The following is an 18297-nucleotide window of genomic DNA, read 5'->3' as shown; positions in this document are numbered from 1 at the left end:
GGCTGGACTGCATCAGTGAGGAGAACAGTGATGATCTAAAGGAGCTATACCCTGCTGAGCTAAGGAGGGCACAGGATATATAGAGATTTAGTTTCTAGTTTACAACAAAGCATAGCCAAAGACTTAAAGATGACATCTCTTGCTGCCCTCCACCAAAACTAGTTGATTCTAGAAAGCTTTAAACATCCATACAGCAGCTGAACTCAGGTCTACAACTTAAATTTAGGCAGCTATGCCAGCAACACCCACAAAAACGCCATCACTCAAAGGAACTATTGTTGTGGGGGAATTTTCAAGGGTGTTGACTCCTCCAAGGGACTGGCTTCTGAGAGGAAGAATATGCTCCCAAAGGATTCTTCCTGGTGCCCAAGTGTCTTCCATTTTCTTGCACCTGTTCTGCTGTTGTATGCATACACATTCCCAGAGACTATGGAAAAGGAAACAATAGAGAAAGTAGATTATGACAAACTTGTACCAAGTGTTTATTGAACATTTGTTGTGTAGTTCAGGCAGTGGCTGGCATGGCTTCTCAAGTCTTGCATTTTTTTCCAAGAGCAAATGGAGGCAGCTCAAGATTTTCACATGCCTTTACAAAACATGTACCTTCCAATGAATCCTTTGGTGGAAAGACAGTATTGTGAATTGATACTTTCAGCATTTACATGAATTTCTCCAGATGATTAATTCTCCATAAAGACATATATTTTTAGGACATGCAAAAATCAGTGAAGTCTGAAGCCTCTAGTCTATTTGGTTTTATTGTTCCAATGTTAGTTTCTTACTTTGGACAATGTATTGTTCATATGAAAGATAGTCCCTTTAGAACAATGATTCTCAACTTTTGGGTCAAGGCCCCTTTGAGGGACAAATATCAGATATGTATATCATATATTTATACTATGATTCATAACAATAGGAAATTACAGTTATGAAGTAGCGACAAAATAACTTTATGGTTGGGGGTCAGCACAACATGAGGAACTATATTAAATGGGGCTACTCACAGCATTAGAACAGTTGAGAACCAACTCCTTTAGGACAGATAAGCATCAATTCTGTACAGATTTGTTTCTATTTTTCAGCAAAACATAGCCAAAAACTTAAAGGTGACATCTCTTGACAATTTTTATGAGCCTATAATTATTTTCTTGAGTTTTTTAAAAAAGTCTAACTTGAATCCCACAACACCCAGAGGAAGCTTGATTTTCAGGTCCTCTAACATGCCCAGGATCACAGATGAGGAGGACACAGCATCTGCCCCAACACCCGGAGTAACTGGGCCATCCAGGATCCAGGGAAACAGGAACCCCTGCCCAATCAGTGGCACAGATTCCTTCCAGTTTGAAAATGCACCTGGAGCAGACCTAGAGTGATGGCTGTGCACTCACTCTTAACAAAACCCAAAGGGAGCCCAAATCCCAGGTGCTCTGAAACACCTAGGATCATAAAATCACAGGTGCTCTGACATGCCTAGGACCGCAGGATCACAGAGAAAGCTCTCCTCCCAAAAGATCAGACACACCCAGGGTCACTGAAGCTCTGACACTCTCAAGATCACAACTGAGGCCACAACAATTTTCCCAACATCCAGCATAACTGGGACCCCCACAGGAAGCACAAAGCCCCACCCAGCCAGAGGCACAGGTTCCTTCCAGCTTGCACCTGTCCTCATAGAAGACACAGTACTCTGGCTCCCTACCCACTCCTGCAACACCCAGAGAAAGTTTGACTCCCAGGAGCTCTGACACAACAAAATCTCAGGACCTTGGTCACAACAGGATTTTAGGATCCTAGAGGCAGCTTGATCCCAGGAGCTCTGACTCCCAGAAGCTCTGAAACACCCAGAATCTCAGGATCATAGGAACAGAGAATCACAGGATAACAGAGACAGCTGGATTCTGAGGAATTCTGACACAAACAGGATTGCAGGAGGGACAGGATCCAATAAGAGATAGCAAGGGCAGGTAGCACTAGAGATAACCAGATGGCAAGAGACAACCACAAGAACATAAGCAACAGAAACCAAGGCTATTTGGTATCATCAGAACACAGTTCTCACACTACAGCAAGTCCTGGATACCCCATCACACCAGAAAAGCAAGATTCTGATTTAAAATCACATCTCATGATGATTATAAAGAATTTTAAGAAGGACATAAATAACTCCCTTAAAGCAATACAGAAGAACACAGGTAAACAGGTAGAAGTCCTTAAAGAGGAAACACAAAAATCCTTTAAAGAGTTACAGGAAAACACAACAAAACTGGTGAAGGAATTTAAAAAAAAAAACATCCAGAATGTAAAAATGGAAGTAGAAACAATAAAGAAATCAAAAAGGGAGACTACCCTGGAGATGCAAAACCCAGGGAAAAAATCAGGAGTCATAGATGCAAACATCACCAAAAGATTACAAGGGATAGAAGAGAGACTCTCAGATTCAGAAGATACTATAGAAAACATTGACACAACAGTCAAAGAAAATGCAAAATGCAAAAAGCTCAAACCCAAAACATCCGGGCAATCCAGGACACAACGAGAAGACCAAACCTAAAGACAATAGGTATACAATAGATCAAAGATTCCAGGTTTAAAGGACCACTAAATATCTTCAACAAAATTATAGAAGAAAACTTCTCTAACCTAAAGAAAGAGATGCCCATGAATATACAAGAGGCCTACAGAACTCCAAGTAGACTATATGAGAAAAGAAATTCCTCCTGTCACATAATAATAAAAACACCAAGTGCACAAAACAAAGAAATAATATTAAAAACAGTAAAGGGAAAAGGTCAGCAACATAGAAAGGCAGACCTAACAGAATTACACCAGACTTCTCACCAAAGACTATAAAAGCCAGAAGATCCTGGGCAGGTGTCATACAGTGTGGGGCTGTGGAATCCTGGGTGTTCGGCCACGCCCCCAGAACCCAGAGAACTAACATACAGCCCTTGCTAGGTCACGTATGGCACGAGACTAAAAGGTTTCTGCCTCAAGATTTACATATTACCTAAAAGCCCCGCCTGCTTCCAATATAAGCAAACCCCTTCCTAACATAACCCTTAAAGAAATAGAAGTACTCATTAAAAGTCTCCCAACCAAAAAAACTCCAGGACCAGATGGGTTTAGTTCAGAATTCTATCAGACCTTCAAAGAAAACTTAATACCAATACTCTTCAAACTATTCCACAAAATAGAAACAGAAGGAATACTACCTAATTTGGTCTATGACGTCACAATTATGCTTATACCTAAACCACACAAAGACCCAACAAAGAAATCGAACTTCAGACCATTTTCACTTATAAATATCTATGCAAAATATACTCAATAAAATTCTAGCAAACCAAATCCAAGAACACTTCAAAACAATCATCCATCATGATCAAGTGGGCTTTATCCCAGGAATGCAGAGATGGTTCAATATTCGGAAATCCATCAATGTAATCCACTATATAAACAAACTCAAAGAAAAAAACCACATGATCATTTCATTGGATGCTGAAACAGCATTTGACAGAATTCAACACCCCTTCATGTTAAAAGTCTTGGAAAGATCAGGAATTCAAGGCCCATGCCTAAACATAGTAAAAGCTATATACAACAAACCAGTTGCCAACATCAAACTAAATAGAGAGAAATCTGAAGGAATCCGACTAAAGTCAGGAACTAGACAAGGCTGCCAACTCTCTCCCTACCTATTCAATATGGTACTCAAAGTTCTAGTCAGAGTAATTAGACAAAAACATCAAAAGGATACAAATTGGAAAGCAAGAAGTCAATTATCAGTATTTTCAGATGATATGATAGAATACTTAAATGACCCCAAAAATTCCACCAGAGAACTCCTAAACCTGATAAACAACTTCAACAAAGTGGCTGTATATAAAATTAACTCAAATCAGTAGCCTTCCTCTACTCAAAGGATAAAGAGGCTGAGAAAGAACTTAGGGAAACAACACCCTTTACAATAGTCACAAATAATATAAAATACCACGGTGTGACTCTAACCAAGCAAGTGAAAGATCTGTATGACTAGAACTTAAAGTCTCTGAAGAAAAAAATCAAAGAAGATCTCAGAAGATGGAAAGATCTCCCATGCTCATGGAATGGCACAATTTAATATAGCAAATGGCCACCATGCCAAAAACAATCTACAGATTCAATTCAATCCCCATCATAATTCCAGCTCAATTCTTCATAAAGTTTGAAATAGCAATTTGCAAATTCATTTGGAATAACAAAAAATCCAGGATAGTGAGAACTATTCTCAACAATAAAAGAACTTCTAGGGAAATCACCATCCCTGACCTCAAACTGTATTACAGTGCAATAGTGATAAAAACTGCATGATATTGGTGCAGACAGGCAGGTAGATCAATGGAACAGAACTGAAGACCCAGATATGAAGCACACACCTATGGTTACTTGATCTTTGACAAAGGAGCTAAAACCATCCAATGGAAAAAAAGACAGCATTTTCACGAAATGGTGCTGGTTCAACTGGAGGTCAGCATGTAGAAGAATGTAAATCGATCCATTCTTATCTCCTTATACAAAGCTCAAGTACAAGTGGATCAAGACTTCCACATAAAACCAGATACACAGAAACTTATAGAAGAGAAAGTGGAGAAGATTCTCAAACACATGGGCACAGGGAAAAAGTTTTTGAGCACGACACCAATGGCTTATGCTCTAAGATCAACAATAAACAAATGGGACCTCATAAAATTGCAAAGCTTCTCTAAGGCAAAGGACACTGTCAATCGGACAAAATGACAGCCAATAGATTGAAACAGATCTTTACCAATCCTACATCTGATAGAGGGCTGATATTCAATATATACAAAGAACTCAAGAAATTAGACTCCAGAGAACCCTATTAAAAATGGGGTACAGAGCTAAATAAAGATTTCTCAACTAAGGAATCACAAGTGGCTGAGAAGCACCTAAAGAAATGTTCAACATCCTTAGTCATCAGGGAAATGGAAATCAAAACAACCCTGAGATTTCACCTCACACCAATTAGAAAGGCTAAGATCAAAAACTCAGGTGACAGCAGATGCTCGAAAGAATGTGGAGAAAGAGGAACACTCTTCCATTGTTAGTGGGATTGCAAGTTGGTGTAACCACTGTGGAAATCAGTCTGGTAGTTCCTCAGAAAACTGGGCATAGTACTACCTGAGGACCCAGATATACCACTACTAGGCATGTACCCAAAAGATACTCCAACATATAACATGAACACATGCTCCAGTATGTTTATAACAGCCTTATTTATAGTAGCCAGAAGCTGGAAAGAACCCAGATGTCCTTCAACAGAGTAATGGATATAGAAAATGTACTACATTTACACAATGGAGTATTACTCAGCTATTAAAAACAATAAATTCATGAAATTCTTAGGCAAATGGATGGAATTAGAAAATATCATCCTGAGTGAGGTAACCCAGTCACAAAAGAACACACATGGTATACAATCATTGGTAAGTGGATATTAGTCCAAAAGCTCAGAATACCCAAGATACAATTCACAGACCACGTGAAGCTCAAGAAGAAGTAAGCCCAAAGTGTGGTTGTTTTAGTCCTTCTTAAAAGGGGGAACAAAATACTCAAGGGAGGAAATATGGAGACAAAGTGTGGAACAGAGACTGAAGAAAAGGTCATCCAGAGACTGTCCCACCTGGGGATCCATCACATATACAGACACCAAACCCAAACACTATTGCAGATGCCAAGAAGTGCTTGCTGACAAGAATCTGATAGAGCTGTCTCCTGAGAGGCTCTGCCAGAGCCTGACAAATACAGAGGAGGATGCTCGCAACCAACCATTGGACTGAGCATAGGGTCCCCAATGTTGGAGTTAGAGAAAGGACTGAAGGAGCGGAGGGGGTTTGCAACCCATAGGAAGAACAACAATATCACCAACCAGACACACCCCCAGAACTCCCAGGAACAAAACCAAGTAAAGAGTACACATGGAAGGACCCATGGCTCCAGTCGTATATGTAGCAGAGGATGGCCTTGTCAGACATTAATGAGAAGAAAAGCCCTTGATCCTGGGAAGGCTTGAAGCCCCAGTGTAGGGGAATGCCAGGGTGTAGAGGCAGGAGTGGGTGGCTGGATGAATGAGCACCCTAATAGAAGCAGGGGGAGGGAGGATGAGATAGGGGGTTTCTGGAAGGGAAACAAGGAATGGGGATAGCATTTGAACTATAAATAAATCAAATAGCCAATAAAATAAAATTAAAAAGTAAGGTAGAGAGCAACAGGGCACGATAGAAAAATATAAACACATACTGGTTAAAATAGTTTTTGGTAAAAAATATAATTTTGTATTATATGTATTTAACATAAGAAAAATTAAATAGATAAATGTTTATAAAGTACTTACAAGTCTAGCAATGGTGTTAAAGTGTTGATTAAATATATATATAGTTCTAATTTTAGAGAAAAACAAGAAATGGCATAAAATAAACTTTAAATACCTCCAATAATAATGATAATGGGCTGGGGTTGTAAATAGTTCAGTGATGGAACACTCACCTAGTGCATGCAAGATCCCATGTTCCATCCCTAGCAATGCAAAGGAGAACTACAGTAGTTCTCCTGAAGAGAAGAGCAGCTGAAGGCCTGGGGTCACTGCTGCTTTTCTATTCTCACACCAGGATGTCTGGCATGTAACACTCACCTGCTGCTATTATACCTAGAGATCTCTCTGCCTCCTCATCTACCTTTGCCTCACTACTTAAGACTCAGACTCTGTCCTGAAGAGTCACATCAACACTTTCCATCTCTGCCTTCGAAAGTAAAGAGAAGCACATGATTGAGACCCATTCTCAAAGCCTTTGACTCAATACTGATTAAGCAGAAATAATGATGCTATTTCAATCACAAGAACCCAGAAATAAAATGCAACATTTGTTTCTGTGAAGAATGAGAACAGCAAGTGACTTTTGGCACTGGTGAACATTCTGTATTTGTCCTCAAACACTTTTAATGAGTTACTGAAACTTGAAGTTCCTAACAGCCTATTGAACACACAACAGGTTAGGATGAATGATAAGTTTTCAATTTAATAAAATATTTTAAAGGGTGACATTCTTTAGGGAAAAGCTGGAAGCCAGCAATAAAACATCACTACCTTCATGCCAAGACATCTAGAGCTGGCAGGAGCTAAGTTACTGAGCAATATCACGAGGTTCCACAGTACCAGTGAGTCTATTGCAACTAATGGCTCATGTTGCATAGTATTTGAAAAAGTAATTCTCATATTTATTGTAATCATGTTTAAAATGCACAGACACCTCCACACAACAGCAAAGCCTACATCATATCCACTTTTCTGCTGTGGAAAGGGAGACCGTGAAATGCTAAATGCTTGCTGCAAGATCACATGGAAAGGTGCCAATGACACCAACTTTCAAGGCTCATCCTTCTAATTCCAGATCTTTGGCTTCTCCTAAGCCTCTAGCCAACCCCAAGTCTCCTTTCTTCCCTTAGAAATGAAGTGCATGAGAAGTAAAGCTTGCGAGTGTTCTATAAAATGAAGAGATGGTCTTCTTGGCAATGCTAGGATTCATGAGAGATAAGTGATAGATTAAGAGTTGCGAATCTATGACCCAGCCAGCCTATAGAAATGGAAGCTGATAAAGATAGCTAAACAATCTTTGAGCTTGACCCTTAAAGAGGTTTAAAATGCCACTTGCTCAGAACCTGGGTATACACTGGTGGCTTAGCCAATAGATTGGCAGAAGTGATGCCTTGGATTTCTAAGCCTGGGCCTCAAAGGACTACAAGTTCTCTGGAGAGAGCCAAACCACCCTAAACAGTGTTCAGCTAGGACAGAGAAACTGCTTGAAGAGGCCAGGACCCACCCAACTATACCCAACCTACAAATGCCTTCCCATCATGTCAAACTGTGAGTATAACCACTTTGAACTCACCACATCAGACAAGTTGCCAGAAGAATAGTACTGGAGGGACTCCACTGATTTTCATAAAAGTAAAAAAGCTGCCCGAGCAACAGTTAATCATGTTGCTGGCACACTAACGAAAAGTTATAATAAGATGGTTGTTATTCCAAGTTAGTAACCTTTGAGGGCTGATGGGTACACAGAAATATATAATCAGAAATAAAATTGTGTTTTATTTACCCTTAAATGAAGTTTAATTAAATTCATTACTCATTTAAAAGATGCATATTTCATATCTAATAAGGTAGATGTCCAGCTCCTTTTGACTCATGTAATTCTAAATTCCTGGCCTTATCTCCAGGTGGCAATAATTTGATGGGACTGAGAAAGGGTGATGTCTCCCAGGCATTAAATGCCATTAAGGATTCAACTGATTCTTTTCATCTGATCCATTTCAGTTACTCATGGTGCCTGCTCAGCCTAAAGTAGCTTTCTCCAGCATGGCTATTTTTGCAAAGCATAGTGAATAATTAATCCATTAGTGTTTTTTAGTATCAAAATTCACAAAATGAACTTAATTCAAAAGATTCAGAAGCATCATACCTGGATCAATGGCTTCTCCATCAAACACAGTCTCATACACAGTGGTTTCCTTAAGAAAGAAAGTAAAAGAAGGAAAGAAAGGAAGAAAGAAAGAAAGAAAGAAAGAAAGAGAAGAATGAAAGAAAGAAGAATGAAAGAAAGAGTAATTACACATTAGTAATAAAGCCAACTTGATTCAATTACTTTTGTCATGTATTGAATACTTTTGGTGGTTAGTTCTAATTTTTGTCAATTTGATATAACCTAGAATCACCCAGAATGATGCTCACTATGTGGTTATCTAGATCAGGTTGGGCTGTGGGTGTCTTAATTGTGTTCACTGATGTGGGAAGACCCAGCCTGAAAGTGTTTGTGAGCTCTAAACTGTTAAGAGTGGAGAAAACTAGCTGAACCCGGAGTTTCTGTGCATTCACTGCTGCTGACTGGCTGTGATGTGACTGGCTATTTTGAGCTCCTGCCACAGCAGTAATGGACTACAGCCCAGAGTGTAAGGTGGCTTCTTTCCTTCATAAGTTGATTTTTTGTCAGGATATTTATTTCATCCACAGAAATAAGACTAGGACATAATTACTTGCAAGAAACCTTTCTAATCTGTAGAAGGTTAGCAGTTTAGGGGCTAAAACTTCCCATCAGTCTTACTTCCTCTCAACCACATCTCCCACAATTTTTGTGCCTGCCATGACCTCTATTAACTTAGATTCCTCTCTTAATGAGAACTTTGTATGAGAGGCACTATAAGTCACACTGTATGCTGCTTCCTGGCTTTCTAGGATGTCAGAATGCCACTATATTTGGACCACTATTATCAGAGCAAATGAGAACACAGACAACACTGTCCTCAACACCAAGCATACTGGGCAGAGCCATGAGCATATCGCTTCTAGGACTCTGCCCAATGAATGTCTGTTGTTAAGCCACCCTGACTGTAGTGCTCTGTTATGGAAACACCAGAAAAGTAACTCAGACGATAAGATGATTGGATGGTACACACCTCCTTACAAGAGGCCTGGGGGTGGGGGGCATTGAGAGGGAGCCAGCCTGTGAAACAAGACCATGAGCAGCCAGCACTGTGGAATCTCCAGAGTGCATGGGAAGCAACTGGAGAAAGGTGGAAGATGAAAACTGAAGATGCCCTTTCTTATTCTGTGCTATACTGTGGGTCCAAGATCCAGCCCTCCTTGGTGTACTTATGTGGATTATTCAGCGATTATGCTTCGGCCAGTTTGAATTGTTATTCCTTCTCTGGGGGTATATTCACCATCTGCTAAAGACTCTAAGGTTGAATTACTAAAAATGCATGTATAATGTATTTTCAAATATAGTCTTAAATTCTAAGTAGTATAAAATAATGCTAGGTTTATATTTGCCCACTCAGTTTTTGCTAAAGGCACATATATTTTAGGCAAATTTTGACTTCACCAAATTCCTAAAGTTTAATCTGAAATCCCAGCTTTGTAACACACACAGTAATTCAGCAAAAATGATGAACTGAAATTATTTTATTTCCTTCCGACGATGTTTGAATAGATTTTACCATATGTTTACAAGGAAAAACTTCAATATGAAACAAAAATAGACAAAAATGTACTTACTGATAACACTTCTAGTTTTTTGTTTCTGGTTTCTGTGATAACTTCTTTTTCTTTTGGTTTTCTATCTCCTGTTTAAAAGAATACACTAAGTGAGTAAACAAATAAATAGTAAGTAAGTATGGAGTGAGTGGCATTTTTAAATGATACAATATGGGCTTACAAGATGACTCAGGGTTGAGGTGCTTGTTGACAATCACGACAACCTGAGGTTGATGCCCACATGACAGAAAGGAACAACCTGACTCCCTTCAGTTGTTCTGTGACCTCCCACAAAATAAAAATTGAAATATGGGTGTGGTCACTTCAGCAATACACACACGGACACTGAAGTGATCAGCATGGCTCCCCTGTAAGGATAACATGCAAATTTGTGATACAGTTTATATTTGTTTAAATAAGACTAAGGCTGTTCAAGAAAGGTTTATGGAAACTATTTTGTAAGGTTCATATATACATGTGTGTATGTATGTATATATGTGTATATATGTACATGCATATAAAATTATACACACACACACACACACAGAGAGATACATAGTAGAGGTCAGGGAGGACCTGGGCAAAGCATTATCTTCTAGACATGACAGGACCATTGTATGAGTTCAGGGCAGCTGTGATGCCTGCGCAAGACCTGTACAAGAACAAACCCCTCAGTATTCGAGCATGGAGTAAGGAGAGGCTCACAAGCCACATCTCTCACTGAAAAGCCACACCTCTCACTGAAAAGCCACACCTCTCACTGAAAAGCCACATCTCTCATTAAAAAGCCACTGACATTTGATGTCTTCTAGCAAAGGGGGTATCAGCTGTTTTTTCCTTTGGTAAGAGAGCGGTTTCTGGTAGCTCAGCTATTCTCAGAGGACATGAAGTTGTGAAGTGTGAACAGTTAGGAAGGTAAGGTAGGAAAATTACAAGGTGGTATGGGAATGACTATAGTCAAAATATATTTCAAAAAATTATTGAAAATTCAACAAAATATTTTATTAAAATTAGTGTATTTAATTTTAAAATTATATAGTCCAAGCAAATTATATCTTACCTACAATATATTTCATTCCTCTGTATAAAAAGAAAATTTGACAAAACATCAGTTAGATTATGACAATATATATTGAAAACAATTATATTCAATAATTAACATGTAACTGTTATCACATCTGGTTGGTTTTTTTTTTTACAAAGAAGTAATAATGTGGTTTCATTAGCTGTTTCCATCTGCTTTACTACACCATTTTTTAAAAAAAAATCATATGTCAGTAATGGAAACACAAATTTAACTCTAAAGTTTGTGTTACCCTCTATGGAAGTACAGTGGTATGTGGTGGTGTCTGAGCACACATGCCTGTGTTACAAAGATTGAATCCAGAGCCTGTGCATGCTTTCTGGTCCCTTTCTTCATTTTACTTTTTATTTTGATAAATGGTCTAACACATGCTGTATTTGAATCTGCACTCCTCCCGCCTCAACCTTCCATGGACTTGAGATTATAGGCCTGTGTCAATAGGCCAGGTTCCAACTCTACTTTGGAAGCTATGGCATTCTTCTCCCTGAAGCACTGTGTCGAGAAATGGCAGCAAGAGCAGGTGTGTTTTCTGTCCATTTCTTTAACCTCAATGAACTTTGAAACCAATCAATTGTGTGGAGAGGGAACTGCCACTTATTACCTACCTGTCCCTAAGTTAATTCCTAGTGGTTGTCAAACATCTGTCCCTGAAACCGCTTTGCCTCAAAATAATATGCCATGTTTGTTGGCTCACAAATTTGTTTTAAAAGAATTCTCACAGACATACTTTCCATTGCTGAGTCATGTAGTACTGATCTTCAGTTTGGGCAAGAATTGGTTTTATTTTGGTTTTTGTTGTTGCTGTTGTTGTTGTTGTTGTTCTTTTGTTGTTTTGGTAGGTTGGGTTTTTCTTTTAAGGTTTATTATTTTATTTTTAATTTGTGGGTAGGTTTCCATAGAGCCTACAAGTCAGAGCCTTCGTAAGTAGAATTAGAAGGGGTTTTCAGCCTCCCAGAGTTGGTGCTATGAACTAAACTACTAAACACCAGTCTTCTACAAAAGCACTAAGCCATGTCTATATGGACACATTTCTTTGTTTAGTGTGTGTGTACGTTCATGTGTGTGTGTGTGTGTGTGTGACAGAGAGAAAGAGAGAGAGAGAGAGAGAGAGAGAGAGAGAGAGAGAGAGAGAGAGAGAAGGTCTCATATAGATAAAGCTAGCCTCAAATTTGCTATGTAGTTATCGCCTCTGCCTCCTAAATGCCATCAAGCTTACCTCTGTTGATGGGGTTTGTTTTTTTTTTTGAGATTACAATTACGTACTTTTTCTTTTCTTTCCCTCACTCTAAACCCTCCAATATATACCTCCTTGCTTTCTTTCAAATTCATAGCTTCTTTTTTCATTGTGTTACACAATATGTGTGTTTATATTGTATACAACCTGCTCAGTATGTATACTGATTCTTGTATTATGCATTTGTTTTCAGGGCTGATCATTTGGTATTAGATACACAATTGGTGTGCTCCCCCAAGAGAAGACTACATCTCCTGCTCTTGACCTTCTTTGGTTGTCTGTAGTTCTTTGCATGAGGCTGAGGCCTCATGAACTTCTGCTCCACCTCTCCATCCAAGCCAGCATGTCCTAGTTCAGCTCGTGAACCAATACTTTACTAAGCCAGCCTAATCCCTAAGTTTCCTTACAGATGAGAGTAGTCATCAGCCTTCATCAAGCAAACTTCTGTTTGCAATGAAGACCATTACACAAAACTACAACCAATCAAAATGCAGAGTTGTGAACCCCATTGCCAACTGATACATCCACAAGGAAGATCCTGCATCTAATGCTCAGTGATAATTGTGGGAGAAGGGATGGAAAGTTCGTAAGAACCCAGCAATCAGGGAGTTTGCTGTGAAACTGTCTACCAGGAATGTTGCTGTTTACTTAAAAAAAAAAAAAAAAAGCCTTCCCAGCATTTCAGGTTAGAATGGGTTTGGGATCTCTAGTAAAAGACACCACTGAGTTCTGTATCACTAGCATTTTGTCTCTCTAAAGCACACTTTCCCAGAATCATGTACAGTTAAGATTACTAAACTTTAATTCATTTTAATTCTTTATTTCAAAAATTTAAAAAGAAAAAGGAAATCCACATACTTGGGTTTTGACTTGGAGACTTCCCTGGCCATTCTCTGAGACTTGCTTTTAATGTTTCCATATCTCCAGAGTAGAAAACACATCCAGGAAACCAATCCAACAAAGAAAACAGCTGTCAGAGTGAAGATGAAAGGAACATACCAGTCGCTACTTTTGTACGTGTTAATAGCTGTGTACACAATGGTCAGGCCTTTTCTTTGCTGGAAAAGTATTTCAGAGCAAACAGAGCATTAGTCCTTGTTTTCAAAGCATATCTGTTTATACAGTGAAGCAATAGTACAGAGCCACCCTCTTGACAGACAATGGGATATGAACTCTTACATATGTGTAAGTACCCAGGTAACAATGAGAAACATGATGACATAAAGGAGCCACCAAATTAAAAATGTGGAGAATAGACTTGCAGAGTGGCCACTCTGTGCTCCAAAGCAAGTCATGCCTCTTTTTTTTTCACCTCAGTCCTATGACCTATAAAATTAAGAGACTGAGCTCAATGATACAGAAGGTCTTTTTAGACCTGTTAACTAATCCCTTTTGTGTAGCTTGAAGTAACAGTGAATTCTTAAAAATCAAATACTCAAGGAAGAAGATTCTTTAATGCTGTATGTTAATGGACACAGAACAATACAATACACCCCAAAGGCAATCAAATAGGACCTTTCATTCTTGGGTGGCTGATAAACCATTATGTAATTCCAGAGAGGCTTCCCATATCGGCTTTATGAATGGTAAGATACTAAACGGTGTGCTATATGTTATAGAGTTGGAATGAAGATTAGATAAAATAATGGCTATAAGGCATGATGCAATGCCTGGAACATCATGGGTCCTGTTGTTATGATAACATAGTCTTTCAAAGCGTCTATTTGCAGAAGGATTTTCATGGCTGTAATCAACTGAATAATGCTCCCTTATATTGAACAAGACCTTCAGATGATTCAGCCAGCCATCTAGGGGTCCTCTATACATGTGCATGTAATTTTCATTATTTCTGTGCACACAATATATATTCATCGATGCACAGTGCCTGAGGAAGCTATATGGATATCTTGGGTACTGTGAAAGTCTAAAGGCATATTGAGGAGAGCAATGGCCTGATCCTTTATTAAGCATTTCTATATGATATCTGACTTGGCAGTAAAATATTTACAACATAAAGACTCAAATCAAATTCTGTAACTATTTACTTCAGAACTGGTTGGAGGAGGTGGTGTGCTGGTTCTCATCACATAAATATCTATGACAACAGTTCCTGTCTTGGGCTTGACAGCTTTGCCATGTTGCAGGTTATCATCGATTACATGAACCACAAGATGATATTGCTGCTTCAGTTCAGCTCCAGATTCAAAATTGAAAGGATTCTTCACAATTAATTTTGGAGTATTTGAACCTCGAGTTGGGTCTAATTGAAAATGAAGATTTTCATTTCCTTTGAAAGGAATAATGGGAAAGTTAAAATTATTTTATAATAATACATCAAATGGTTTCGAGCTACCTTAAAATATTAAAACGAAGAATGTATATATAAATTTCCATGTCTATAAATAGCTTATAATAAAATTGAAATAAAATAAGCAATACATATAAGGGAAAATGTTTTAAAAGTAGGAATGTTAGAGTAAACATGAGATCTCAGCCCTTGGGAGGGAAAGGCAAGAGAATCAAGGTCACTGATCCTTGGATACATAGAGCGTTCAAGGACAACCTGGGCTACAAAAGACACTGTCTCAAAACAATTGAAAAAAATGTCTTTAAAGGCTAACATTATGATTCTAGCCCCCATATGTAACCAGCAAGTCTTAATGCTACTATCTAATTATTCTGCATGATTTTTTCCTCTTCCTTTATTTGACTATCATATTCAACTTAGTCTAGACTAATAGCTAATGCTATCAATCCACAGTACAAATACTGTCCTTAAGAAGTGATGTCCTGTCCTTCTGGTCTGGGCCCAAGCACTGAGCAGATCCCAGGCGGCTGCTCTGCACCCAATCTCACAAAACCCAGAGGTAGCGGGCCTCCCAGGAGCTCTAACCCGGGCAGCATCTTAGGTAAGGAGACAGCAACACCTGCCCAAAACAGGGAGAAACTGGGACCCACTAGGACCCAGGAATTCGTTCCTGGCCCTGAGCACTGGTTGCTTCCGGTCTGGGCCGGAGCACTCAGCAGATTTTGGGCCCCAGCTCTAACCCTAGTAGTAACACCCACCCCACACAGTTCTGAAGCAACCATGATAATAGGAAAGACAGATTCCAGTAAGAGACAGGACAGGTAGCACTAAGGTGATCCAGATGATGGAAGGCAAGAGCAAAAACATAAGCATCAGAAATCCAGGGTACTTGGCATCATTAGAACCTAGTTCTCCCACACTAGAAAGTCCTGAATTCCCCATATTACCAGGAAAGCAAGATTCAGATTTAAAATCACTTCTAGTGATGATGATGATAGAGGACTTTAAGAAGGACATAAATAACACTCTCAAAGAATTTGAGAAGACAGGCAAACAGATAGAAACCCTTAAAGAGGAAACACAAAAATCCCTTAAAGAATTACAAAAGAACACAATCAAATAGGTGAAGGAATTGAACAACTCCATCCAGGACATAAAAAATGGAAGTAGAAACAATAAAGAAATCACAAAGGGAGACTAACCCAGAGATAGAAAACCTAGAGAAAATAATCAGGAGTCATAGATGCAAGTGTCATCACAGAATACAAGAGATAGAAGAGAGAATCTCAGGTGCAGAATATATCATAGAAAACATTGACACAACTGTCAAAGAAAATGCAAAATGCAAAAAGTTCTTAACACAAAACATCCAGGAAATCCAGCCCACAATGAGAAGACCAAACCTAAAAATAATAGGTATAGATGAGAGTGAAGATTCCCAACTTAAAGGGCCAATAAATATCTTCAACAAAATTATAGAAGAAAACTTTCCTAACCTAAAGAATGAGAAGCCAATAAACATACAAGAAGCCTACAGAACACCAAATAGACTAGACCAGAAAAAAAAAATACCTCCCATCACATAATAATCAAAACACCAAATGCACAAAACAAAGAAAGAAACAAAGAAAGCAGTAAGGGAAAAATGCCAAGTAACATATAAAGGCATACCTATAAGAATTACACCAGACTTCTCACCAGAGACTATAAAAGCCAGTAGATCCTAGACTGACATCATACAGACCCTAAGAGAACACAAATGCCAGCCCAGGCTACTATACCCAGCAAAACTCTCAATTACCAAAGATGGAGAAACCAAGATATTCAATGACAAAACCAAATTTACACAATATCTTTCCACAAACCCAGCATTACAAAGGATATTAGCGGGAAAACTCCAATACAAGGAGGTAAATTATTCTCTAGACAGAGCAAGAAAGTAATCATCTTCCAATAAATCCAAAAGAAGGTAGCCACACAAAGATAGGTGTATATACTCTAATAACAAAAATAACAGGAAGCAACAATCACTGTTCCTTGATATCTCTTAACACCAATGGACTCAATTCCCCAATAAAAAGACATAAGCTAACAGACTGGATACGTAAACAGGACCCAGCATTTTGCTGCATACAGGAAATCCACCTCAGTGACAAAGACAGATACTACCTTAGAGTAAAAAGCTGAAAAACAATTTTTCAAGCAAATGGTCCTAAGAAACAAACTGGAGTAGCCATTCTAAAACCTCCAGCCTGAGAACACAAAGGGAGGGACTCATGGCTCCACCTGTACAGGTAGTTGAGGGTGGCCTTCTCAGGCATCAGTGGAAGTGGAGGGCCTTGGTACCCAATAGTTTGGATTCCCTAGTGTTGGAGAATTTGAGAGCAGGGAGGAAGGAATGGGAAGATGGTGGGAGCACACCGTCATAGAAACTCCCAGAATTATATGGATTAGATATGATAGAGACAGGCCACCAGAAGATTAGATTCCAGAATTTGAACAAAAAATATCTTGATACTAAAATTTGTTTTGAGAATTTGTACATTACAGAATACACAGCCTTGGTGTATCTACTCATTAAGCAATCTGAGCAGACCTGCTCGAACCTCTGATGTCCTGGAATCTCAGCTGAATGCAGTGAAGACACAGATGTCAGAGTCTTATCAATTTACTCTTCCCCCGCCCTTCTTCTAGTATCTCAACGCCCATAATCAGCTTGAAAAAGTTGATGAAGAGTTGGCGCCCCTATTACCTGGGCTTGGGGACTGAGGTGGTTAATATTGGGCTGTCTTTCTAGGGAAAGTAGTGCTTTTGTTGGAACAGAAAGGAACAGCTAGGATTATTGCATAGCCATAACATATTGGTAGAAATCTGTATAATTGTTATTAACCTGAAGTTATAATTTCTTAAATGGTACAAAATATACTTTGATTTCAAATTTAAAGTTTTCATTGGTACGAGATTCTTACTGATATAGAAGTGAGATTAATATTGTTACTCTCATAGGCATTGTGCCTATATAACACATTTAGGAATACAAGGCTTAGACCCAGTCCTTCTTTAACTTTTTTTTTAACTGATTTGAGATGGTTAGCCTATGAGTTAAGGGTCTATAGCAAATGCATGGCTCTGAGTTTATTGTTAGGGTGTTTTCTATATTTTATTTAGAAATAGCTGAGAAGAATTAACAGACAACAGTCCAGATTGCCTTACATGGATAGTTGGTTTTCAAAATGTCGGAAGGCCACAGAATTGATGTTTCAAACATTTCTGCATTAAGGTTCATTTTGATTAGAGACCTATCTGCTCCTGACAGCTTCCTGTCTTGGATTCTAAGAAGAAATTGAGTGTCTTTGGAGTTACTCCGGTTATGGTGAGAGAGCCACTAGGCAAGAATTGCCTCTTTTCATCTACAGACAAATTACTGTCCCAAAAAGGACACACTTGTGGAATAGTTGACTGATTATATCTGCCAAGATAGAGTAATCAGCCCTTAATAATTCTGCATTACTAGGTCTGTCAGATGATCCTGGGCCAGAAGGCTGATGATCAGATGCTCCAAAAGCTATGCTTTGTGCTTCCTA

General features: G+C 38.8%; 1 protein-coding gene across 1 annotated transcript in view; it reads right to left on the bottom strand.

Annotated features, from left to right (window-relative positions):
* LOC114614925 (cadherin-related family member 3-like) overlaps positions 1-18297 on the bottom strand; it is a 158601-nt gene that overhangs the window by 77138 nt on the left and 63166 nt on the right. Inside the window, 6 exon segments of the mRNA XM_028760532.1 lie at positions 9483-9535; positions 9537-9554; positions 10109-10176; positions 11148-11167; positions 13264-13463; positions 14451-14692. Coding sequence (XP_028616365.1) covers positions 9483-9535; positions 9537-9554; positions 10109-10176; positions 11148-11167; positions 13264-13463; positions 14451-14692 — 601 coding nt within the window.

Source organism: Grammomys surdaster, unplaced genomic scaffold, assembly GCF_004785775.1.
Source record: "Grammomys surdaster isolate TR1022 unplaced genomic scaffold, NIH_TR_1.0 126546, whole genome shotgun sequence".
In the NCBI taxonomy this organism is placed as follows: domain Eukaryota; kingdom Metazoa; phylum Chordata; class Mammalia; order Rodentia; family Muridae; genus Grammomys; species Grammomys surdaster.
This window is presented reverse-complemented; position numbering and strand designations above follow the sequence as displayed.